This window comes from Sardina pilchardus, chromosome 15, assembly GCF_963854185.1.
Source record: "Sardina pilchardus chromosome 15, fSarPil1.1, whole genome shotgun sequence".
Classification (NCBI taxonomy): Eukaryota; Metazoa; Chordata; class Actinopteri; order Clupeiformes; family Clupeidae; genus Sardina; species Sardina pilchardus.
The window spans coordinates 10,937,427-10,963,291 of NC_085008.1; the positions used below are offsets into that span (position 1 = coordinate 10,937,427).

General features: G+C 45.8%; 1 protein-coding gene across 2 annotated transcripts in view; it reads right to left on the reverse strand.

Annotated features, from left to right (window-relative positions):
* Window positions 1-25,865, reverse strand: part of pde4ba (phosphodiesterase 4B, cAMP-specific a) — a 164,118-nt gene that overhangs the window by 134,695 nt on the left and 3,558 nt on the right. Inside the window, exon 2 of one of the 2 annotated variants that reach the window (XM_062556227.1) lies at window positions 2,487-2,588. The exons of the other annotated variant lie outside the window; for it this stretch is intronic. Within the exon in view, the coding sequence (XP_062412211.1) occupies window positions 2,487-2,528 (42 nt within the window). The 5' untranslated portion in view covers window positions 2,529-2,588. The remainder of the gene's footprint in view (window positions 1-2,486; window positions 2,589-25,865) is intronic. 2 annotated transcript variants of the gene reach the window in all.

The following is a 25,865-nucleotide window of genomic DNA, read 5'->3' on the forward strand; positions in this document are numbered from 1 at the left end:
CACAGCTCGTATTGTATTATGCAGTACAGCTCATCCTGTTCATCCTGTTTGTTTGGTGCTTCATTACATCAGGACGTCAATATTTCACAAACCATCAGCAGTGCAGGCGTACCCCAATCCTACTGCTGATTGGGATCTATTCTTTTATCTCTCTCTTCTCTTGCGCTCTCTCTCTCTCTCCCTCTCTCCCTCTCTCTCTCTCTCTCTCTCAAACACACACATTCACTCATACACACAGTCAGACAACAGAAAAAGGAGCAACAGTTCAATTGTTTGGTTTGTTTAAGAGTGGTGCCTGAATGGGAGAGGGTGGTGGAGCTGACATGGAGACAATACAGTTTTTGCCCATTGCTTACACACTAAAATCAAATGCTTTCACCAAAGCCTCAATACCTAAAGTTCTTGTATTATACTTTACACACAGTGTAACCATAGCTTAAACACATTCTCTGCTTTGCACATTGTTTTCAATTCTGCAAAACACTTTTTGCGAAACACTACACACATTTTCTTTCGGCAAAACAGTTTTTGCGAAACACTACACACATTTTCGTTCTACAAAACCCTTTTTGCAAAACACTACACACTTTTTCTTCATTAAACACTTTGTGCAAAAACAAAATCCCCTGGTATCATTGGGAAAACACTTTGTTCAAAATGCTAAACTCATCTGGCAATTGCAAGCACTTACTTATACACCTGAAAACACGTGCACAGAAAACATAACACCAATCGGTCTGAACCTTAGCACTACAAATAGGCCTCAGGTAAGCCATTTTGAGAACTATGGGTGCCTCTCAACATCTCTCCTCGATCCTCGATGCTTGATCCTCGAGGGGTGTTCCCACTGATCTATAACTAGCACTGGATAGACTATCCCATTGTTGTCACCCCATCATTCTTTATCTAGATCAGTGAGGACGAGGATCGAGGAAGGAAGGGAGGATGTATAAAAGACCAAATGAGAGGCACCCAATGAGAGTAAGAAGTATAGGAGGACAAGGAGAGAGAGCTGTCGGACGAGGAAGAGGACAAGGACAAAGACAAGGACCAGTGCAGAGATGTGTCTCAGATGACATCAGGGCTGCTCTGGTCTGAGATTGGTTCAACAACCATATCAATTTGATATATCAAAAGTTGTATACCTGCCCCCTTACAGCCCATTTCTAAATGCAATCGAGGAATTACAGTATTTTCTGCAAGGCGGTTGAAAGTTCATGTGAAGACATTGGGGATCAATTCCCCCAGCCCCCACCACATACACACTAACTTGCACATACTGTATACACATTCAAAGACACACACACACACACACACACACACACACACACACACACACACACACACACACTCACATGCACATACACACTCACAGACATATATACACACACACACACGCACACACACAAAACAAATATGTATGTTTTTTTTTTTCAATCGCAAATGATCCAGTAATTGTTTTTTTTCTTTCGTTTTGTTGCTATATTTGACGTTTCTATTTCTCTTTATTTCTGTAATAATGTTTGTTTTTTGTAAAAACTCTTGATTGATTACAACTTTTGAGTTTTACAGAAGACGAGATCTGAGAAAATGACCAAAAAAGATAATACAGATAAAAAAATACAAAGACAGCAGTGTTTCATGTAAAGCACATCAGTGTGTTACTGGTGATATGTAGGATAATTCAAATGGTGCTTGAGTGTTTAGTTTTGTTGCAAGAATTTAGTTTTTAGAAGGGAGTGTTATGTTTTGATTGCAGTGTTTCATTTTGGCATAGATGTGAGTTGTTTATCCCCAAGTGCTATGTGTTATATAGCTGTGTGTAGAGTTTTGACATAATGAGCCAAATGCTGCAAAACGTGTGTAAGCAATAGGCAAAAACTGTAACATGGCCGACACACTGACAGACAAGAGGGAGAGTGAAGATGAAGACAGACAGAAAAGAGAATGCAGTGAATGAAGGATAATGGTGTGTTTAGGTGTGTCTGTGAGAGTGTGTCTCTGTGTGTGTGTGTGTGTGTGTGGGTGTCTGTGTGCATGTGTGTGGTATCTTTCAATGCCATGTAAGCAAAGCCCAGAGAGAGAAAAGTGTGTGTGTGTGTGTGTGTGTGTGTGTGTATGTGTGTGTGTGTGTGTGTGTGTGTGTGTGTGTGTGTGTGTGTGTGCAATGAAGGCCTTCATCTCAAAAATGCCCAATCTCATCCCCAGTCTCCCCTCTCCACTCTCCAGACAGCAGTTTGCTCAGTTTGATCTCAGCTCCCTGGAGCTACTGGGATGTCTCTTTCCCCATTCTATCTCTCTCTCTCTCTCTCTCTCTCTCTCTCTCTCTCTCTCTCTCTCTCTCTCTCTCTCTCTCTCTCTCTCTCTCTCTCTCTCTCTCTCTCAACATCTCTCTCTACATCTCTCCCCGCTCTATCTCTCCATCTTTCCGTCACAGGATATTCTGTTTTTAAAGCGAGGCCTCGCAGCGCTCGTGTTAAACTCACATTGTTTGGTGACACAGTCAACACACTCCTACTCTTCCTCATCTTAATCTTCGCTGGAGTCTTCTCCTCGCCTTCTGACAATAGCCAGCTCTACCGACACACCTGCAAAGAGAGGGAGGGGTCACAGGGGGGAACCTGTTAGTGTCTCTGTGTGTGTGTGTGTGTGTGTGTGTGTGTGTGTGTGTGTGTGTGTGTGTGTGTGTGTGGGTGTGTGGGTGTGTTTGTGTTTAGAGAGACCGAGACTCTTCACATGAACTGCATGAATTATTGATTGCATTCAGAGCCCGCTCCCCTAAGACCAAAGCCCACCATAAATAACATGTTAACTGGAGACCTCCATGGTCCCCTATGGTTGGCCATTGCCAGTAGAATGCTGATGTATATCTTCTGAGAGGGCAGATAACCAAAAACTCTCTTTTTCAAAAGAAAAGCACCCACGTCTGATAGGAGATGGTTTTGCAACTCCTCATCATGAGATAAGAACTCCTCTATCTGAACCAATCCAAACCATTCCAGCTCTATCTATCTGATCAAAACATCACTGAATGGGAAGGGCTCTAGACTCCCACTAACTTGAAATTAGTATAGAATCAATTCATCCAAAACGCACATTTCATGAAGAACACTACTGATAACAAAATAGATGATAATGTCTATGTGAAAAAACACCCAATAGTTATTACATTTAGCACAGTGGTGCTTTTAACCCCATTCCAATTAGGGCAGAAGCACACATGTATAGTAACCCTTTCTCCCCAATGTCCTCAGAATCAGAACATGACTGCACTCACATCATTAGCTACACCAAAAGACAGGATTTAAATATCAGTACATAATAATGTCATTTTGTTTTGCATAATCTAGTCTAAGTACCAGACCACTGATGAAGTAATATTTTACAATTTTATTTGACCTTTACCACAGTTTGACATAACCACTGCTAATACTGAAGTTCAAGGTTTCAGGCACACTTAAGTCATCCAAGGAAAACCCATTTATTACTGTAACCTGACCAGAAAAGCTTGGCCATCCCATCTAACCACTGAAAAAGATTGCAACAGTCATGTTCACAAATCAACACATGCAACTGCTTTGATGGTCACTGCAATAACATAACCCTGGTCACTACTCAACAATATGTTTCCATTCTCTCCAATCATAATTCTGTAAACAAGTATATGATCTCCCTTGTTTTGAGCTCAAATTCAGTTGAACATACCTCAGTGATAAATGCCTGCAACTACCCCTACAGCAATACAGGGAACCAAAGCCCAAAACTCAAACACCAAAATGTCAACAAGTCCTGCACTTTAGCATGAAATCAAACACAACACCAAAGCATTATCCAGGCCAACTACTATAACCACAATCTGCCTTCTCCTTCACAGCGACCAGATCTGGCAGCTATCCCAGGTCAGCCTGCCCGCCTACTCCTACTTACTCACTCACCAAAATACCAGCTCTCCCCAACCAGGCACTATACTTATGGGCACACCACGGCCTGCTCAGAGAGCTGCATCTGTCTTCTAATGCTCTCTCACAAACCTGCACCCAACAACCTGCCCCACACTGAGCCTGGGAACCACCACGGCTGCACAGCCTCAACTCAATGCCACCCCAGGGTACAGCATGGGAAGGAGGGTCTGTGTGACAACTCCAAACATGGTGGTTTTCAGCAGGCTACCCTTGCTTGTGTTTTTTCCACACATACTGTATGACTCATGAGAAGTTTCCTTCCATATCCACGGGCCAACACCACCTCTGGCATCCAAGGCACATCGTCCAGAGTATGAGGGTCTATACCCTTAAGACTCACTATACAGCCCTGCTCTCTCCTTCAACAAAAACGCTTTCAAGCGACATAAGCATTTTTACTATTCTACTGATGGTGATCTTCAGTGATTATGTTACCAGCCTCATAGACAAAGTCAGAAATGCTTTTCTGTTCTTTACATTTCCTTCTCTGAAGCAACACTTGCATAGCATTTCTGGTGCAACGTATCCTTAATCATTAATCATCCCTTTTATAATATTATGAGCAACTGGCATTACATAAATGTTCAAATAGTTTATTTCAGTTTGGTGAATCAGACATGTCACACTTATATAGGGCAACAAAAAACAGCATGAGTAAACAGAGAAATGATAATGCTGTAAAAGTCTATCATCAGACCCAGACACACTTCCCATTTTATTAATCATTGATAGATGCCAAAAATCTCCTTCCAACAGGCAGACAAATGCTTTTACCAAAGATTACGTGCGTGAAACAGCTACAAAATGAGACCCCTGAGCCTGGCCTTGCCAACACGGCAGGGGGGCTGCATTTTAATTTTAGACAGTGACCTGGCAGATGGCTGTGCTCGCTGACACACTGCACCAGACTGGACCGTGCTGTCGCAGGGCAGATAACACACCTCTGATCTGTCAGATAGGGAGACATACATCAGCACCCCTGACCTGCCAAACCTGCCCGGGGTAATAATAGCATCAGGCACTGGACAACAGATGCCCTGTGGGCCAGCCAATAAAACACAATCAAAAACGGAAAGACACTGAACATGGCAGTCTCATCTGGTGTGTAGGGCATTGTAGGGGCTGTGTGGAATTCATGCCACTATCTACAGAAGGAAAAACATTTCACATCATACTTTGTCAGGTCTACCTACAGGGCGGACATGCAGCCATCATAGACTTAGCAGATGGAGCCGGAGCTGGAGGAGAGACAGTGTGTGCAGACAGCCTCATGGGACTGTGGGAGTCAATCCTCACATTCATGTTTAAACTTCAAACAAAAGCTGGATGCTGAACTATCTGTATGGTAAAAACAATGAACAGATGTTGCGACAACAATATTCACAGTCTTAGAAGGTGAGCACCAGGATGCCTGCATTGGTTGGCAGTCACTGGCAGTTGACGCTACACATCAATCAATACTGTGTCAGCCATCCGAGGGCAAAAACATAATTCCTTTTCTTCCAAATGAGTTTCAGATTACATTCTCTTCCAGTGTCCCGAGTCCCGACCATAGCCCAAGCCTAGTGAGATTTGAGCTGGCAGCAGATGTGCATATTTGATTTTTGTGGAAACAAAAACAAAATATATGCATACTGTCTTCAAGGGGTAAAAACAGAGCCTGTAACCAGCATTCTTTGCATAGCTCTGTCGCCACAAAGAGCGTGACTCATGGAATCACTAAATTACCATTCCTAAGGCGCGCCGCTCAATCAATACGTGACTGAGGACGAATTAGCCATTCCTGTGTTTACTGTTGGCCCGAGAGGCCGCGGAGGAGGACCGTCTTCTCATTAGGTCTCTCGGCCAACTGCGCTCGCGGCACGTCCGTCCTCTCCTCTCCTCTCGGCCCTGTGGAGGTCCAGCGCTGTCCTCAGTCCACCTCAGCTCCAGCGACCTCTCCAGTCCTCTCCCTCCTCTCTCCTCTCTGCTCCTGGCAGCGGGCCATCTGTTCTCACTGTTCTCTACTGTCCTCAGCTCTACACCAGACGCGTCACTGAAGCGCTCCGTACGCAACGCGTATGCTGTAGCAGTTAATAATCACTATAATCAATGGAAGTAGCTACACCAGACATGACAGTGGCAAACGGAACGCTTCAGTTACATGCCTGGTGTAGCTCCCCTATGAGAGCTCTGTACAAACACTACAGTCATTTCCTGTGTATTAGCCACATTGTGTATAAGCCGCAGGACAGTGTTTTATACAAGTTTAAAGAAACAAAACCCTACTAATGCCATATTAACTGTCCCTGTGTATCAAGCTCATATCTGAAGAAATTCAGCAAAATCAATGTATAAGCTGCAGCTAATAGTTGGGAAATTACGGTAGGCCTTCTCTCAACTCATGAAAACCGTCTTTAGGAACGTTTCAGAAAATGTTTGTGTGCTTTGAAAACTCAAGTGTATCTCAGTCTATAATGTTGATACTGCATGTGGAAAACAAAATGTCATCACTGAAGGAGAAGTGCTTGGCATTTTAAACATTCTGGGGCCGGTTTCCCGAAGCCTTCTTAACGCTACGTAGTTCGTAACCTCTATCTTAAGCTCTACCTTAAGTACCTCACGCATTTCCCGAAACCTTCTTTGCTACGAATGTCTTTCGCACGTCGTTCGTTGGTAAGAGTGGTCTGGAGCACTCTCAGACCTCTCTTAGCTGCACCTTAGCAATGTTTCGACTCGCGACGCTAGTCACCGCCACTATACCCTACAGCAATTTCCGTTACGCATGCAACTCATATGATACAAAATCACTATTTTGGTTCGCCAATGATTTTATGTAAGTATGCTAATTTAGAAAATAGTTTCTGGAAATGTTTTCATGCAAATATGAAACGTGCACGCATTTGAAAATAGTTAAAAGCGCTTTATTCTTTGCTTCCCCCCACCGTCCTACAATGTTTAGGCCTAATGTGCGGGCTTGCTGTCATGTTTAATGTTAACCAAAGGCTCACAATACTGAATGAGGATGTTGGTCAATCAGCTGTGATTAAAAAAAAGGCTACATAGCCTATTTCAACTAGAAAAGCACAAACCTCCCCCAAGCAAACACATGTAGCCTACGCCTCCTGCATCCAGACGGTGATACGAATCACTCACAAAATTAAATAGTTTCTTCTTTGGGTCATTTCAGATCTTCCCTGGAAATTTAATCGAAATCCATCTTTAACTTTTAGAGTTAGCCTATCTTGCAAACAAACGGGCAAACAAACAAACAAACTAACTAACTAGAAAAGCACTCAGAGAGCGCAGACCTCTGCTTTCAAACATGAAGCGTTCGAATCTTTTTATCCATGCGGGAAACAAACTAACACACCAACAAACAAACCCAGATGAAAACATAACCTACTTACCTACGTAGATCATTTAATTTCTAGACTACGTTTTTTATCATTGTGTGCTAATAAGTTCATCCACGTTGAAGTTGCGTGAATGTTGTGGGGGCGGTAGGCTATTATAAGCAATGGTTTTGGTGCAAATAACGCTTTCATAAGTCTGTCAAGCCTCCGCGTGAAATAAAAAATCGATTTCTGAGCAATCGATGTCACCTAATTCAGCACCTTCATGGTGGACAGTGCCTTATACGTCGGACGTAAGGAGCTTTTCGTAAGAAGACTCCTAAGTGATAGTTCGGGAACCACGACTAGAAAGGTAAACAACTTTGGTAAGTTATACCTTTGGAGTCTTCGTAGCTCGCTAAGAGTGAACGTTATCGGGAAACCGGCCCCTGTTCATTTTGATGCATTTTTTTGTACTTGTCAAATCTATCTATCCATCCACCCACCCATCCATACATCCATACCACCCACTCCATCTACCTCTGTTTACCCATGAGGCCTCTAGCCATCCATCCATCCATCCATCCATCCATCTGTCTATCCACCTAGCTTTCCTCCAGCTGTCTCTCCATCCCCACCACATACAGATGAGCTGGCAGTGTGAGGCAGCAGACCCACTCACTCTCACACTCGCAGGCAGCCGCCCACCAGAACTGTCATCCACCCAGTCAGCTAGCCAGCCCCTCCAGCCTAGCTCACCTCCCATCTCCACACGGCCTACTTCTCATTATCTCCCTTCTCCTTTCATCGCTATTCTTTCTCCCTCATAAGCATTATATTAAACGGTTTAGGGTCCAGGGCAGGAATGTGGTAATGAAATCTGCCAGTCCTGCTGCCATCCCTCGTCATTCGCAGGGTCATTACTATTATTATTATTATTATTATTATTATTACTTGAACCAGGGATTATGAGAAACAGTTGTTATGTAATAAATATAATATCCAGCAGTGATCTAGGTTCCCTCCTCCCTGTCAGGCTGTCAGGCTGCCCAGATCTGGCCACTGGCATGCATGATGAGATGATCCTCGCCCTGACCCAGCTCGCTCAGAACTCCTCTGAATCCAGCAACAACATGGAGTACAGTCTCAAGACAATACACCACGGCTGGATATAATTACTGTACATTTACATAGAAACCCTTTCATACAGAGTAAAGCTGGCTGTGTTCTGGCTGTGTCTTGGTGGACGTGTACAGTACACATCAATTAGATGTACAACGGTAAGAGAAGGGTATGCGTGTGTGTGTGTGTGTGTCATCTCCATTTCTAGATTTTAATTTTATATCTCTGTGTGTTTTGGATATATACATGAGAAAAAAAAGGAAAAAAGATAGTGGAAGAGAGCCAAACAGAGAGAGATAGAGAGAGGAAGAGAGAGAGAGAGGGAGAGGGAGAGGGAGAGAGAGACTGTGTGACGGCATGCATGCAGGCGTGTGCAGACTCTGTGCACGGATCCAACCCCAGACCAAGCCAGCCGTTGTCATGACGTCACCGGGGGGGATAAAAAACACCCTTTGACCTGCAGCGGCACACGCTGGCTCGGGGACAGGCTCGGCGCAGATCCGTCGGTGACAAGGAGTCGATTCCGGTGTCAGAAATGACGGGGAAAGCTCTCCCAGCGGCCCTGCACCGACCCCTGCGCTCTGAGCCAGCCACGCAGCCAGCTCGGCTCAGCTCACTTAATGAGGAGGGTGGAGGGTGGAGGGTGGAGGGTGGAGGGTTGGGGGGGGGGGCAGGTGTGGGCATCTGGGAGCCCTCTCACAATTTATAGGCCCACTAGAACACGGGCACAAGAGCGCTCAGTCTTCCGTTCTCCTGAGTGACATTTCACTCAGCCCACTGACAGGAGAGCTCGTGGCCAATCCGCTCCGAGCATGACTGGCAAGGCTTTTAGGCGTCAATGTTTTCAAAAGGTTAATCACAGAGGAGCGGTAGCATCCGTTAAGCGCCCGCATCGGTCTACTATTTGGACAATTACGGACAGTGATTACGTGAAATAGCTCCCGCGCTGGAGATCAACTTTTGGCACCGCTACTCGCTTCCAGATTAAACGGCCGTTCTATTGTGGTCACTCTGGTAGGAGCAAAGAGGAGCTGAATGAAGTCATGCTCGACGGACCACTCTGGATGTTCATTTCAATTACAGTCAATTTGGTCTCATTTGCACGGTGCTTTTCTCAACCTCTGGCTGATCCCACAGACACACACCGTCTAAAATCCTTTGCTGAGGGATGTGTTTTAAAGAGACTTACTGAGTGTGTTCGATGGCCTTTAGCATTAGCTGCCATATCTCTGAAGAATCCAATACATCTCTCTGAACAACCTCCTCTGCCACTAAAGGGATATACGTACTACAGCGAAATCCTGGGGCAAGACACAGCAGCCTTACTTACCCATAAACCACCCTTACAAAAAGCGCTCCATTCTGCTCATAGTGACGGCACAATATACAAGCTAAGCATATGCAAATAAACACATACACACGTACAAACACAACCTCTCAGAGGCTGCCTGGTTTACTCACTCTCTCTCTCTCTCACACACACACACACACACACACACTACAGGCTGGTTCATCAGGCGAGGCCATCACCTCTCTATGTCCCCATCTATATCCCCCATCAGGCGACAATGTGCAGAGGTGTCCCAGCAGTCGATAATGAGACTCACACACACACACACACACACACACACACAGGGTAACATCAGGGGGTTCCTGCAATTCTTCCTGATCCAGTGGACACCTAATGATTAATTTCCACTCCACTGACACTATAACATCTACTGTGACCCCCTTGGTGTGCGGTTGCCTTGGGTTACCTGCCGCTGGAATGTCACACTCCACAGGACCGGACTTGAGACTCCAGCCAGACTGGACATGTCAACGTCCTAAAATCACCGAGCGATATGCCCTCAAAATTCAATTTCTTTATAACGACAGAATGACTCAGTCGCTGTATATACTGCCTCATATCAATTGAATTTGTGCCGTTGAGGAAAGGAGACCATCTTGGCGTTCATCAATGAGAGCTGACTAAGTGCCTTCATAATCAGGGACTGTACACAGGGGTCGCGTCAGCGGCGAGGAGAAACGACTCACGTGGGACAGCGGCACGCGCAAGAGACGAGACGAGGTGTTCATAAAACACCCTGCCAGCCCCCGTCATTATTTCCCTGCTGTTAATCTACTGCCGTCGCGTCTCTGAAGTGGGAGTTTGTTTGTCTTCCGACGCCATGACGACTCCCCTGAGCCTTCCGCTAATGGGAGGAGGCCCCACCAAAGCGGTTCAATTGGAAAAAAATAAAATGAACCAACCGCGTTTAATGTCACCCGCGGTTTAAGTCAATCTCGCATATATTGAAATGGCTCGAGGTCTCTCTCTTCTCGATGAGGCCATTTAAATGTTCGTAATAGCTGCCCCTCAATGGCAAACAAAAAAAAGAGGATTTGATTTTCTCTTGGTTACGCCAGTAATCCTCTGTCGCCAAGAGCCCTGGGTTACATGTCAGGGAGATTAGCCATGTTGTAGAAGAGACCACAACATCTGGTGAGAGAAAGAGAAAGAGAGAGAGAGAAAGAGACAGAGATACGAAGAGAGAGAAAGCTAGACAGAAGAGTAGGGAGAGATGGAGAGCTTGAGAGTTTGTTCTCGGGGGACAAGAGAGGAGAGAGAGAGAAGAGAGAATATGCGGAAAAACAAGTAATCAGCGGAGGAAAATATGGATGATTGAGTGCGATCTAAAAGGGAGTGAAACGGGAGAGACGTGTGCGTAGACGAGGGAGGCAGAGGACAGACTGAAAATAGATAGAGGAGAGGAGAGGAGGGCGAGGAGATAAAACGGACAGATGCAGAAGAGAGGAGAGATGGCGTGGAAAAAGACAGAAAGAGAGACAGATAGCAGAGGGTGGGAGGAGGGAGAAGAGGAACAGACAGACAGACAGACAGAGGGGGGGGGGGAATCAACGAGAAAATGGATGGCGCTTGGCAGGGTTGAGACACCCAAACTGAACAGACGACACGCTAGGAAAGGTCGGGAACAGATGCGCCCCTCCCTGTGAGAGAGGGGCTGAGGACAGACACATGTGGAATAGTACTGGATGGCCATGGCCTGGAGGTGCAGCACTAGCTGCAGAGGACACTCCAGGAGATGCTGAAGAGAGTCGGTGTGGTGGATTAAGCATCCGGGCAGGATGGTGGGATGGACAACTGCCAGTTACCATACCCCGAAGATAATTACAGTCATTTCACCGCATATAAGCCGCATTGTGTATAAGTCGCACGACAGTGTTTTATGCAAGTTAAAAGCAACAAAACCATATTAACACCATATTAACTGCCCCCCTGTATTAACCTCATAGTGGAAGAAATTTAGCAAAATTAATGTACGAGCCGCGGCTAATGGTAGGGAAATTACGGTACTGTACATTACACTGACAGCTTTGATGATCTGAACTCACCTACACTAATGCAAGCTAGACTGGTATATGAACAGCTACCCATAAGACCAAATATGGGGAAGATGCTCTGATGACACAGAGTACACATATACCAGTGACAAAGCACTTCACCATAAACCTTTTTAGGTATTTGAGGATATATGCAAAATATGTTTTCTAAAGCATTCAAATGCTACGTGGCACAAAGAGGGGGAACATTGATTTTGTAATGTTTGTTTTCTTCATTAGATAATACAATAAGCATGTAATCAAATTAGGTTCATCTAGATGGGCAGCATGGATATCACAATTTCTCATCAACAAACAACAGCACAACAACAGTCCACGGAAGCAAGTGTACACAGATGTCTTGGTGATTACCATCGTTCTTCTCTCCTCTCTCGTCTAGGAGAGAGGGAGGGAGAGAGGGGGAGAGATGGAGAGAGAAAGAGAGAGAGGAGATGGATAGAGAGAGAGAAAGAGAATGAGATGGAGAGAGAGAAAGAGAGGAGATGGATAGATAGAGAGATATGGAGAGAGAGAGAGGGAGAGAGGGGGGAGAGAGAGACTGGCGACGTGTGAAGGCGCAGTCATCTGGGCGAGGTTAATTGGCATTACTTCAGCTTGATTATGACGCCATTAAGCAGAGAGCAGGTGTGGAGGAGAGCAGATCTCCGGCGGGAAACACTGAGGCGGCTATGGGGACTCCCAGCCCACGCCCTAATCATTCCCCTCACACAAATATGATGGAAAACAGGCATGTTCTCTTAAGTGTGCGCACACACACACACACACACACACACACACACACACACACACACACACACACAGACACACACTCATCCATGTTCGTCACACACACACACACACACACACACACACACACACACACACTCACTCATCCATCTTCGTCACACACACACACACACACACACACACACACAAACACACACACACACACACACACACACACACACGCACACATACACACACACTCTTACTTCCATCACGCATGCAGTCTATATAAGGCTTTGCACTTCCCATTCAAGTTTCCTTGAGGCTGTAGGTAAAGTACACGACAGGAACTGAAAAATAAAAGACTTCCTATTCCGTAGCACAGCACTCTGAATGCCGCTGAGATGTCAGTAGGAGGCCATGTATTCAGCTCACTCTTCAGTCACTGTTATTGCTTTGCGAAAGCAAGGTCATGGAAGGGAGGGCATTGGAGACCGTTTCAATGACGACAAAGGCTCCATTGTGCTGCACCACAGGCAGACATGCCTGCACATTGTGGAGACAGAGTCCCATCAACAGTTACCCTGCCACTGTCACGCAGGTCTGCTGACACACACACACACACACACACACAAGCATCTGCGTCATCTCCATGACAGCAACGCACTCATTCGGAGAAGGGAAGTCACCCATGATTTGCAGACAGGCACACACAGTGGAAAATGGAGGAACATTTACATTTATTTATCCACAACACCATCAGCTCAGGAAAATCATTTCACCAGCACACACATTCAAATCGTGCTTGACTGGTGCACAGAGGTGTGGGCACGGGCTTCTCCATGAGCGGAGCAACACGTACAGCCTGTGGGGAGAAAGTGAAGGAGCGCGCGGAACAAGAAGAGAATCATAAGATAGAGGAGGCAGGACGAGGAGAGGAGTGAGCCGAATAAAAATGAGTGTCCACACTCTTCTCTGTCGGAAGCTAAATTTGAAAAATGAATAGGTTGGTCCTCCAGTCTGGGACAATCATTACCACTCGCTCACACCAATCCCTCTGGGTACTCCCAAACTTTTACTGGCAGTAGCAGACGAGGCAGGGGAAGAGAGAGAACGGAACAAGGGGTGCCCGAGGAGGACGAGTGGGATTGAAGGATTATGATGGGAAGTGGCTGGAGACCTTGGTGAGGACACTGGAGGAGGCAGGGAAGTGAGGGGGGAAAGTGTGGAAGCACCAGCTCTGACCCCTGCACTTGAGAGAGACAGCAGATGAAGACGAGAGTCTGTCTGACGCTCACAGGCCGGCGTACAGTACAGTATGTGCCCTCACTAGACACTCCACTACAAACGCACAACCAGCAAACACGGCAACTAACAAACCAGCACAAGACCCATCAGGTTAAAAGAGACACAAGGCAGTAAGAGAGGGAGGCCTATACCTATGTGAATGAGCCCATCCAATATGACCTAATTACTGGTTGATTACTAGTCAAAAGCAACTATTGAGGGCCCTGTTCAGAATAACCATATCCTCAAAATTCTCCTCAGAGTGAGATGAGTCATAGTCAAGTGGAACAGCAGATTATTTGTAATTTAGTATGAACTGACATGACATTTGCAGTGCAATGACCACCAAATAAGAACACACACTTGAGTCTAAAGAGCTGCACTAAAGCTGTGTACGAATAAAACACTCGAGGCATACTAACGATGTACTACTACAGCTTTGGTAACCCTTAATTGTAATTCATACACCATCAAAAGAAGCAACACAAGCTGTCATCCTTCGGCTAGTAGAGAGGACACGTGCAATTAGGTGTGAGCATCATTTCCCGCACAAGCTCATGAAACAGGTAACTTAGCATTTGGACACTGTTCCCTCTGTAAAGGTAAGATGACTTTTACATGTTCAAAATCACGAGCGAGCTGAACTCACTGAGGAACACCTCAAAGGCACAGTGTCTGATAGCAGATGATGATAGCAGGTATAGTTACGCAGTGTTATGGTTGGACTCTCTTTCCCAACCCTAGATCTGAAGGAACAAAACACCTTACACTGCCACGCAATCATCAATGCAGACAAACAGAGAAACATAAACCTAGCTAAAGCTGCAGCATCAAACAAGTGCATTACGCTAGGCAGGATATGTAAGGCTGTCACTGTGTGATGTTAGAGCAGCAGGGAGTAGGATCAGAAGCAAGGAGGCTCTGGTGCCATCCTTCTAACTGAATTCATTATGTAATGGCAGGAGGGCACATGAGTGCATTTGTGTGTTTGCGGGGGGGTGGCAGGGAGAGGGCACCGAGGTAGATGTCCTCACGGAACCTCATACACTCGCACTGATTGCCAGCATGACTCATCCATCTTCCGTCACGAGCACGCCAACAATCAAGAGCCCAATCAATGCTTGTATTGAGCTTTGTGTGGCGTTTCCATGTACAGCTCAGTGCATCACCCCTGTGCCGTACATCTCGCCGCTCATTAGCAATGCAAACTCAGCTCCAGAGGGTCAGTCTGATACGTTTGACACTACTTTGTATCCATTACGAATATCTTACGCCTAAGTCTGACATCTAATCGTATGGTCCTTATTGTTGAGTTCGATATCAGATAGTTCGGTAGTGCAATAAAATGTTGTCGTGAGAGGCATTTCAAGGAAGGGGTACTTTGATTAGTATCCATTGCACTTTTTCGTTGAATTCAGCAAACTTCTCCGCACTCTCCTGTCTCTGGGAAACAAAGTGACTCTGACCTTTGTCACACACTATTCCACACAAATCAAACACAAGGGGAGATTGTGGTCTAGTGTTGCCTCTGGAGCACTAAGGAGTACTTCAGAAAGGGTGTTTTCCTCTCACTGTTGAGCTCCAGCCAGGGTTGAGGACTACACCATTAATGAATGGAGCTATTGCTCTTAAACTCTGGTGGCCCGCAACATTTCCACTTTGTTCCACGCCGGAGCGACGATCATCCTCCTGAGGGAATGGAAGAAGACAAACAGGAGCCACGCCAGGATGGAGATTTCCTGTTTATGCGGGAGTGAAGGCGTCTAGAGTATTTTATCCCCAGCTGACGTGATGTTTGTCTGTAAACACTCATTTGACCTTTCAGCTTCCTGTCAAACAAGCCACTGGCAGAGCAAGAGTCCCTGTAGAGTACAGTAAATCATGATTCATGAATGTCCATTGCATTTCCCTAATGGGAAAAATAAAGGAGCCTATGTCACTTTATATCATGTCATCAGCCATTTGGGTCACAGCATGTATGGAAGTACAATCTATTTATAAAGCATATTTAAAATGCAGTTTACACTGACCATCGCCTCTCTGCCTGAGTCTGGTGTGTGGAACATGCAGGAGACCCATGCTACATGATTTAAGGGAGCTGGGACCTGAGTGGTGGAGAAATTCAAATAAGCTGTAACACAGACATCAACCATGCAAAGAGAACAAATGGTCACATAACAAATGGACCCTTTGCACATCCAATAATGTTCATACACTAGTCAAGGTTAAAGGCCTTAAGAGGTTTTTTTCCCTTTTAATAAAGAGAGATTATCCTTACACTGCCTTGTATGCTCCGAGTTTAATGGCAGGTTACAACATTTCGACCACTCAGGTCTTTGTCAAGTAGATACAAGGCGATTACCAACCTAGTGTCTGGGTTGAAACACTGGCCCCCACCCACCCCAAAATCGAAATGGAAAAGCTATTATGCTACAGGAATCCGGTGATCTATTTGTCTACAGACTGCTGTCAGTGCATTCCCCCCTGGTGAATGAGATCTGCAACGTACTGTAGCATGGGGCCACTAAGGGCTTTGATTTAGGGGGGCAAAAAATAATAACGTCTATTTATCGTCACTAAGTTGAAGAAGATTACTTCCCATCTATACTTCGACCTCCTCAAGATAATCAAGGAGGGTCTGGAGGGAGTTTTTTGATCTGAGTGGGAAGTATAATTGAGAGTCATCTGCATAGAAGTGAAAGGAGATGTTATGTGTTCTGATTACGTTGCATAGAGGGATCATGCATAAGAAGAAGAGGGCCGGACCTAACATGGGCCCCTGGGGGACCCCACAGGACATTTCTTGAATTTCTCCTTGGGGATCAATAAAGTATCTATCTATCTATCTATTTATCTAGAAGTGGAGAATGGGGAGTACTGACCAATAGACATTGAGAATGATCTATTGCTAATATATGAAGTAAAGTAAATCATGATTCATGAGAACCATCGAAGAGCTGTCCCTCTTAAACCAACTCATTGTTCTAGACGCAACAAAAGAGTGGTGTGGGCAATGGTGTTAAAGCACTGAGCTCTGATTAAATCAAAATAGCATCATCACCAGAGTCTAGGGTGTGGAGCAGATCATTAATTACTTTTAACAGGGCTGCCTGGCACTGTGATGTGATGTGCGTTAAAACTTGATTTTAAGGACTCCAAAATGTCAGCAGCAGAGTTTAAAAAGGACTTCTCCTGTTTTTTAAACACATTTGCAATTTGCTAAAACATGCTGGAACAATACCAGCAGTGAGGCAGGAGTTGAGGATGACCTCAATACTTGGGCCGATGGTGTAAAAGGCATCTTTTATGATTTGGGAGGAGACAGCATCATCAAGAGGAGTTGAGGGCCTCATGTGCTTTACAATGTCCCTCAGTTCATCAAATGAAAGTATAAAATGGTCCAAATAAGCTGTAACACAGACATCAACCATGCAAAGAGAACAAATGGTCACATAACAAATGGACCCTTTGCACATCCAATAATGTTCATACACTAGTCAAGGTTAAAGGCCTTAAGAGGTTTTTTTCCCTTTTAATAAAGAGAGATTATCCTTACACTGCCTTGTATGCTCCGAGTTTAATGGCAGGTTACAACATTTCGACCACTCAGGTCTTTGTCAAGTAGATACAAGGCGATTACCAACCTAGTGTCTGGGTTGAAACACTGGCCCCCACCCACCCCAAAATCGAAATGGAAAAGCTATTATGCTACAGGAATCCGGTGATCTATTTGTCTACAGACTGCTGTCAGTGCATTCCCCCTATACTGTATCAGAGTTACTGTACATTACATTGTACATACACTGTAGCAAAATATGGATATTCAGTATTGCGCTTCTCCACTGTAGGGGGACCCCGTGAGCAAGTCTTCTTCAGCGATGCTTTAAAAGTCTCATCAATACATTTAATGGCATAGCGTTCTCTCAGCAACAATTCTTTAAAATACAGAGCCATAAACTCCACAACGGACTTCAATTTAAAAGGCTGTGAATATTCATGGGGAGATTTCATGGGAAAACATTTCACTTCTTAGAACTACACACTAGCCTAACATTATTTATGGTCACCCACAAATGGTTGTCTGTGAAGCATTTGCAACTGATTGGAACAGGAGTGTCATTTGCCTTTCCAGGAAAAATCTAAAAGTAATCTAGCTGCAGCACCATAAGAGATTGAAGGGTACTAAATAAGACTTGACCCTGAGCCAACATTTGGAAAATATTACCATCACAATGATGGCAGGGTTTTGCAAGTTCCATCTCAGTAAATCGGAAGCAGACAAAGCACATTTACCAAGGCCAAGAGATGTCCCTCCACAGCAGGACTTAAAGGTTTTCCTAAAAAAAGTGACAACAGCTGAATGTTACCACTGTTCATAGGATCCTTTGTCCTCTGTTGCTATGTTTTGTTTTATGTTCTAACTCATTTCCCAAACTGCTGAGGGGTTTGGATTTAGCTACAGAACGCCTGTAAGGTGGTGGGCACACTACAGATTTTCCTTACCTAGCAGTTTGAACTGGAGCAGGAAGAAAGCGAAATAGTTCAACTCTATTCTACAACATTCTGGGAAAAAAAAAAGAGATGTTGATCTCAGCAAATAAGCAAGCAGCCACATACTGCACAACCTCAATCACTCTGATACTCATTCTTAATGCATTTTGCATGAAAAGCAGCAACACAGTCATGCCATTTTTCAATGCATTTTCTGTAAGCAAGCAGAAGCAGAAGCGGTATGTGGTGAGGGGATAACAAAAGTACCAAGTCATCACCCTGCACACATGCATGTGCTGTGTTCAGAAAGCCTCAGGAGTGAACAAATCTGAACACACTGAAGACTTCTGTATTAGTTAAATCTACTCTCCTCCGTGCTCGTAAACCCTTCTGTGTGTACACACAAGAGATTCAACAAATCCACCAGCTTCAGTCACAGACAATGAATGTGAATGATGGTTGTAAACGGCATAGATTTTGACAAGGAAGGCGGTTAATCCCAGTGTCAAATTCTCATCAATCTGATCTCTCTTCGGAGAATGGCCTTGATCCCCACAGTGTTTGCCCTTCCATGCTTAAGACAAACAAAGAGAGAGAGGAATAAAAGACTCCACAGACGGCTTGCCTCATCTTTTGCTATCTATGCCTCACATCATAGACCAGAGGGCACACGCTTTGACTGTAAGACGAATGTACTGTAGAAACTTTCAGAAACAGCCCAAGTGAAGGTCCAGCCACTGTCTGGGTCAACAACCTCCATTTGTATCCCATCATCCAAAGCTAGGGCATTTGTCCAGACAGTCTCCTCTGTCTGTGTTGCTGTTTATATCCTTCAGCTGAGGACCAAATGATAGACACCTATAATAACCGCATGAAACATGGCCACCTAGACCAGGAGATAGCTGCCTTTTAGACTGTTTACAACAGATTTCTGTCAGAGGAGGCTATTTTGCTGGTTTAAGGCAGAGCTTGTACAGCAGTCCCCCTGATATCCATTTAGGCCTAGTCCCCATCAGCTGAGTATTCCATTATTACACCAACTCAGATGGGAAATCACTCTTACCAGGATATTACAGCAAAAAGCTCGATTTAATATGACACCACAAAAGTAATATTTCAGCACTTTTCAATAATGCCTCTGGGATTGTGGGATTTAAAAAACATATTGCATTATTCAACTGTTTTTTGTTATTTGTTTTTGTTTGCTTCTGATGTCTGCAAATCCCTTGGTTACATAAGTCAGTTGGTCCGACTTGACTTTAAAAAAATATCTGTGCATCTATTACGATGTGTCTGTATGGCAAGCAATGTTAATGCAGCCTTCAAAAGTCATCTATCATCTACAGTCTCCCAGAATCACAGGAAGCTTTGTTCTATGGAGAAGCTCAAGGCTACAGCGTGTTTGCCTTCTAGACAGAAATGCTACACCAAGATAAAAAATACAAATACTCCAAGGTCACTGATATAGGCAAGTATGCCCTGCGGAGACCGTCTGCAAGAAGAGACAAAATGGACAAAGAGGTCCTTAAACATGCCAATATTTATCCTGTCGCCCTGGGTTAAGCTAAATGACATGAGTGGCAGTGCCTATGGACCTGTCTGGATTCTCTCTTTGTAAGACTGGGATGCTTTAGCTTGGGGGGTTGGAGTGGAGGGTTGGTTGATATATGCAGATGAAAAAATAACCTTTGAAAGCCGGGGTAATACAGCTGGGTCATAGTGACATCGGTGGCCGTGCATGCAACATATTGGAACAGGATTTTATCACCATTACGTCAAGGTGTGGCAGAGGAATTGTTCTCCCACTGTGATGTACACAGAAACCAAATCTCACACAAATCTTTCACTATAGCTTTCATCAGATATTGAGCGCTTGAAATCAGAGAAGACACCATGACTCCTATTGCACAACACGCAGACTACAGTATACTCTTCTCCACGGCCTACTAAGAAATATAGATCCAATGAATCCAACAGGGAAAAATGACCATTTCAATATTTTCTCGTGTCGCTCATGTCTGGGTTTGTTTTGGTAGTGTATTGTGTGTCTGTGTGTGGATGGGAGGGATTTTGTACTGTGTGAAGGCAGGGGGTAAAGTCCTGCATCATCCCCTCGTCTGTGCAATGGAACGGAACCAAGCTGAGAGGAGGAATTATGGCCACCAGAGTCAGAAGGCTTATTATGCCAGGTCTGCTGCTGATGCTGCTGCTGCCAATGCAACCGACTGAGGTGGGGAGAATTAACGTCAAGAAAAGCTCACGGAACACCTCCGACTCCCCAGAAAACAGACAAGACAGGGGAACAGGAGCAGGCGAGGGAACACGAGTATTAGACGTGGTTCATAAAGGGTGAGACAGGCCTACTCTTCAACGACTGCTGTTCTCAAAGGGTCTCAAGTCTCAAGACTTTCTGAATGAAAAGATACTTCCAGACGGCAGTGATCTGCAATGAGACAGAGCTGCAGCATACTATTCTCAACCACCCGGCCGGCACTTCGCATTGCACACGACGTGCGCTTCACTTTGCTTGGTCGAAGTAAATCCTAAAAATGTTTGTTGCCGTCGGGCTTATCGCAAAAGACCTACTGTATGATTTACAGCACACCTAATCAGACCAGCATTTGCTTGCAGACCAGTTCTTGCGCGCCAGCCATCAGGAATAATGTGTGTCATAGCGCAAAGCTGCCGTTTTGGGTGCGCAATGTAAACCCTACTTAAGAGGACTCATGAGAGTCACTAGACCACTGAAAGGGCATGTACCCCTCAGCTCCCCATCTAGCCACACAGAACACATCACACCTGTCTACACCATTGGCAATTAGAACAAGCCAAATACCAAATAACAATAGTAACTACTACATTCTCAGGAAACGGAATAAAACCATTTGTATCTGATGGCTGCCCTTTTAGACAATCGTCACAAATCAATGGCAATTTGACAATGGCAAATTTAATTTGGGCATAATCACCAGTTAATTGCAACCCGCCCTGGCTAGACGGCTCAATTCCATTGATTACCTCCTTTGATAACGAATCCTGTGGAGTGAATGCTAATTGATTAACAAGGCATGGAGATTGAGAACGCACCAGGCTTTAATCTGATCGCCAACAGCTGGGATTGAATCCTTCACTCCAGCATGCTTGGGTTAATATCTATGAAGTGGGCCCATGCCAACAGCTCAATACCCTCCCTATGTGCAGGGCATCATAGAATGTGGTGGCGTGTTGTTTAAGTCATGAGCCATATCTGACTGTGAGTCTGCCTGTAGGGATTTGACCTTAGCAGCCTGACTGGGAGGGTGGAGAGAAACACAATGCCCAGTGACTCCACACAGACATCACCGTAAGCCCTTGCCACATGTAGCAAAGCATTATGGGAAAACAAAAGGCAGTAGTGTAGGAGATGAAGCATGACAAACCATGGTTAAACTCCCTCACACGCAGACGCACGCTGGCAATCCTATAGTATAGTAAGTCACGGTACAGGATTTCTCATGTGTGGCCAGGGACGAGCCAAAAGCTTAAGTCTTTCTATGAGAGCTGCTCAAGCACAGTCTGTGGCTGCGGCCTGTGGATATGGAGGCTCTGTTGCTTAATCAATGTCCTTCCTCTCAGTTCTTCTTTCTATTTTTATCAACTCTGTTTCTGTGTGTTGTTGTGTGCCAGTGTTTCTGTCGCTCACTCTAACTCTCTGGGGACTGTGACCAGCGACCAGGGTACCTTTTCCATCCATCCCAACTCCATTGTCACCTTTTATCTTCCTTCAACTCCCGCTCCCCTCCTCCTCCTCCTCCCTCGCTCCCTCCCTCCCTCCATCTGTCGATGTATCTCATTATAAACAGCGGTAATGAAGGAGCCAAAGCAGACAGGAGAACAGCGGGACTGTCTGTGGAGCGGAGTGGCCTGTTTGCATTGTGTTTGCACAGAGATGAAAACAAATACTGTAGGTGGACTTTATACAGGAAAACAAATAGGCATCACTTATAAGAACACACACAGTGGTGAGTGGGGGCGCGAACTCATTTGACCTCAGAACAAGGCGGAGGTGGGTGCACTTTGTCACTCATGAACATCAAATTTGAAATGACTTTGTCCTCATCTGTCCATCTCTCTCTCTCTCTCTCTCACACACACACACACACACACACACACACACACAGACTCACTCATCTAAGTCCTTGCTGCTTGGAGGTCTTATCAAAGAGCTTCGCTCCTTTTGTCCTCCAGAGTGCCAGTCAAGCCTGAGCTGTGCCTCCTCTGACCGCCCCGTGCCCACGGTCAGTCAGTCAGTCAGTCGGCCGCTGCCAGATGGAGAGGCCCCATGCCAAGAGGAAGGTGAGTGTGCATCTGGCAAATATCTGCGCAGTCATTGTGGATGAGCAGCCTTTTGTGGCAACCTGAACAGAGGCAAGGCTTTCTAAACTACCTCCCCTGTGACGTGACCTCGATTCTGCAGACCTCTTCCTGTGGGTGACCCTGATTTGCACTCCTTCCTTCAGGTGACCTTGTAAACAAATTCTCTGTTTTTATAGTAGCAACTCCAGTATAATTGGTTACTTTCTCTTTTCATCTTCTCTCATTTTCTCATGCCCTAATCTTTAACTTTCTTGACGGCATCTTTTGCATCTTTCATTTTTCACTTTCCCACTCACATGCAGACGTGTACACACGCAAACACACGGCACGTCCTACTTACGTCAGCATTACAAAACACCTGCATACTCGAGCATGAATGATGCATGTTATAAAACCCTCTTGCTCTACTCTCTCGTGGCTTTGCATGAGCGGTTGCTCCTCTTCCGCCATAAGTGTCGGCCCCCGTCTGAAGCCGGCCAGCGGCAGCTCTGATGGCGGCGGAGCGACCGGAGCGGAAGGAGCTGACGTCTGAAATGCTCAGGTGCGCCCGTCGTTGTCCCTGTGAAGTGCTTTACCTGTCAGGTGCGGCGACAACCCGACAGCTGGGCTCTCAGAGAGAAGAGGAGAGGAGAGGAGAGGACAAGAGAGGACAGGCAGGTAGACTTCCAGCCCTTCAGTGTGCCAGGGCCCTTCACACGGCCATATGCTGCACTGACAACCAGTCACTCCAGGGGCTCCAATTAATGCCCAGCCCAACGGGCACAGGAGCAGTCCCCCTTAAAAGGGCTCTCGTTGGGGATAAGCAGGCGTGAGGCATCCATCACCGTGCACAGGAACACTTTTTCTATTGAAACAGTGTAGACGTGTTCTATTTATGAGCACTAAAAGCTTGTCATGTTTTTTATTTTTTAATTTTTTTTCAGTTCAAGTCAGGCAAGTTTGTGCAGAAGTGACTAACAGTGCTGTGAAGGTGAATGATCAGTAGACTGTTTCCTCCGGAGCATAAAACAGAACAAACGGAACATATTACTTCAGTATAGTGTTCCCTATTGTCTCCTAATCATGTGCCGTACACACACCCGGGCCACAAACCATTTGGGAAAACGGAGTTTCGTTCCCAGGAATGGAGAACTGATGGTTGAGTTCAGTGTAAGACACGGCAGTCATCATGAACGGACTCAGTTTCTCCATAAAGCACCCCGCAGTCAGATGATCAAGAGGTTGGCTACATAAAAATGACCAATTAAGATTCATCGATCGCTATCATCTTCCAAACACAGTGTCTGTATTGTTCCCCAAAATCTCTCAAAGAGCTGGAGCATACGCACAGGGCTGTCTCCGTTGCCAAAGGCTCAAGGGCTTGAACCATCTCTTTTTCTGATGGTCAGGCGCACTACTGAGTCAGCCAAAAGTTCTGACTACTTGCTTTGTGACTGCAGTGTACCTTTAGGAAGGTCAGGCAAAGAGGACTCGACTGTGCAGCTGTGACCGGCTGACCTGTCCTCTGTTGTTGGTGCAGCTCATTTGTTATGAGGCAGGGGTGCACACGAGGACAGCACGGGACAGCACAAAGCAGCCAGGCCCTTGCTGACGTCCGTTTAGACTGCAGCCCAGCTTGTGATGTATGGGAACATCCAGACACCCCAGGGATAAGGAGTGCGTACACTTGGCCTCGTACACATACAGTATACGCATGCGCGCGCACACACACACAAACACACACAGACACACACTCTCGGTCTCTCTCTCTCTCTCTCTCACACACACACACACACACACACACACACTTACACACACAGTGTCTCTTCACAGACTTCCATCTCCAACTCAGTCAGACCCAAGGCCACTCTCCCCTGTGTCTTCTGGCCTCGTTTTTTTACACAGCATCCGTCGGCAACAAAATAACCCACCATCACTCTCCTCTTCCTCTCCTCTCCTCTTCCTCTCCTCTTCCTCTCTCCACTGGGTCCACACACAGAGGCGACTGCAGCAGGTCCAGCTCCTGAGTCACTGCGGGAGCCGCGGCGGCTAATCCGCCCCGCGCCGAAAACGTGTTCCTTCCCTTCAAACGCGAGACGAGACGAGCCGAGGAGCTGAAAAAAGCAGCAGGCTTTTATCCCCCGATCTGGTGATTTAATAATTGCGCTTTTCATCCGGCGCCGCGGCCCTGCCGACACCGACACGGCGCGCGTGCCATCTGTGGAGACGTCAGGCACGATGGGGCCGGGGGGGGGGGGGGTTGGGGGGGACACAGACCCACGTGCGAGCGCATACCAAAGACAAACAGGGAGGGATAAGGGGGGACCCTGGCACCACACTGAGGCGACCTGCGGCCCGTCTAATTAGCCGTCGCACGGTGCCCGCTCCTCGTCGACCCGCCTCGCCGTTTTCTGTTCAGTTTCTACTCTGCCGTGTCGGTGCGGCCGCGGCCATGTTGGTCCGGCGGAGGCGATGACTAAGCTGTAGCTTTTGCACAAAGTGGGCCACTCAATAGGGAACGGCACTGTGAAAATGGCCCAAATAATGACTGTGGAAAGAATATAAATGATCTGGCCATGCAAAGCGCAAATAAAAAGAAATGGCAGAAATAAGTGATAGAAGTACCGGCCCAGAGCTAATGCCTTTAGAACTGAAGAATGAAAACCGGGGAGATTGTTTTATGTCAGGGCCAGGCGATGAAAAACTGCAGCTCAAACGAAAGCACCATAAACACCTACGATAAAAACTGAGCATTTTCCTACAAAACAGTAAAACTTCCTGCATTGACACAATCATACAAAGACAGACACATAAATACATGCACACAGCAATAATAGTTTCAGTGTTTCTCTGATTTTAATGAAAACGTCACTCAAAATCTGGCTTAAAAGTCTGGCTTTAAACACCTACCCCAAGTGGATCAGCCTCTCGAGAGAAGGAAAATACAACCCTTAGTTTTTTTGTCATGGATTTATTAAACTGTCAGATTTCCAGCCAGCACAACATAATAATCACTGGGAGATCTCAGGGGACTTAACCGAAGCTGATCGATAATGCCATCTGGATAATACCCCAGCCCACTGGACAGGCTAATGGGCAGACAGTAGGGAGGTCAACGCACAATCCATGCTAAGAGACTAGCAGCCATCACTGTGCAACACATCATTAAAACGACAGACAGTCCTCTCTAGGCCAGGAACTGTGGTCCAAAATTAAAATGTTTTTGATGTTATTATATTACACA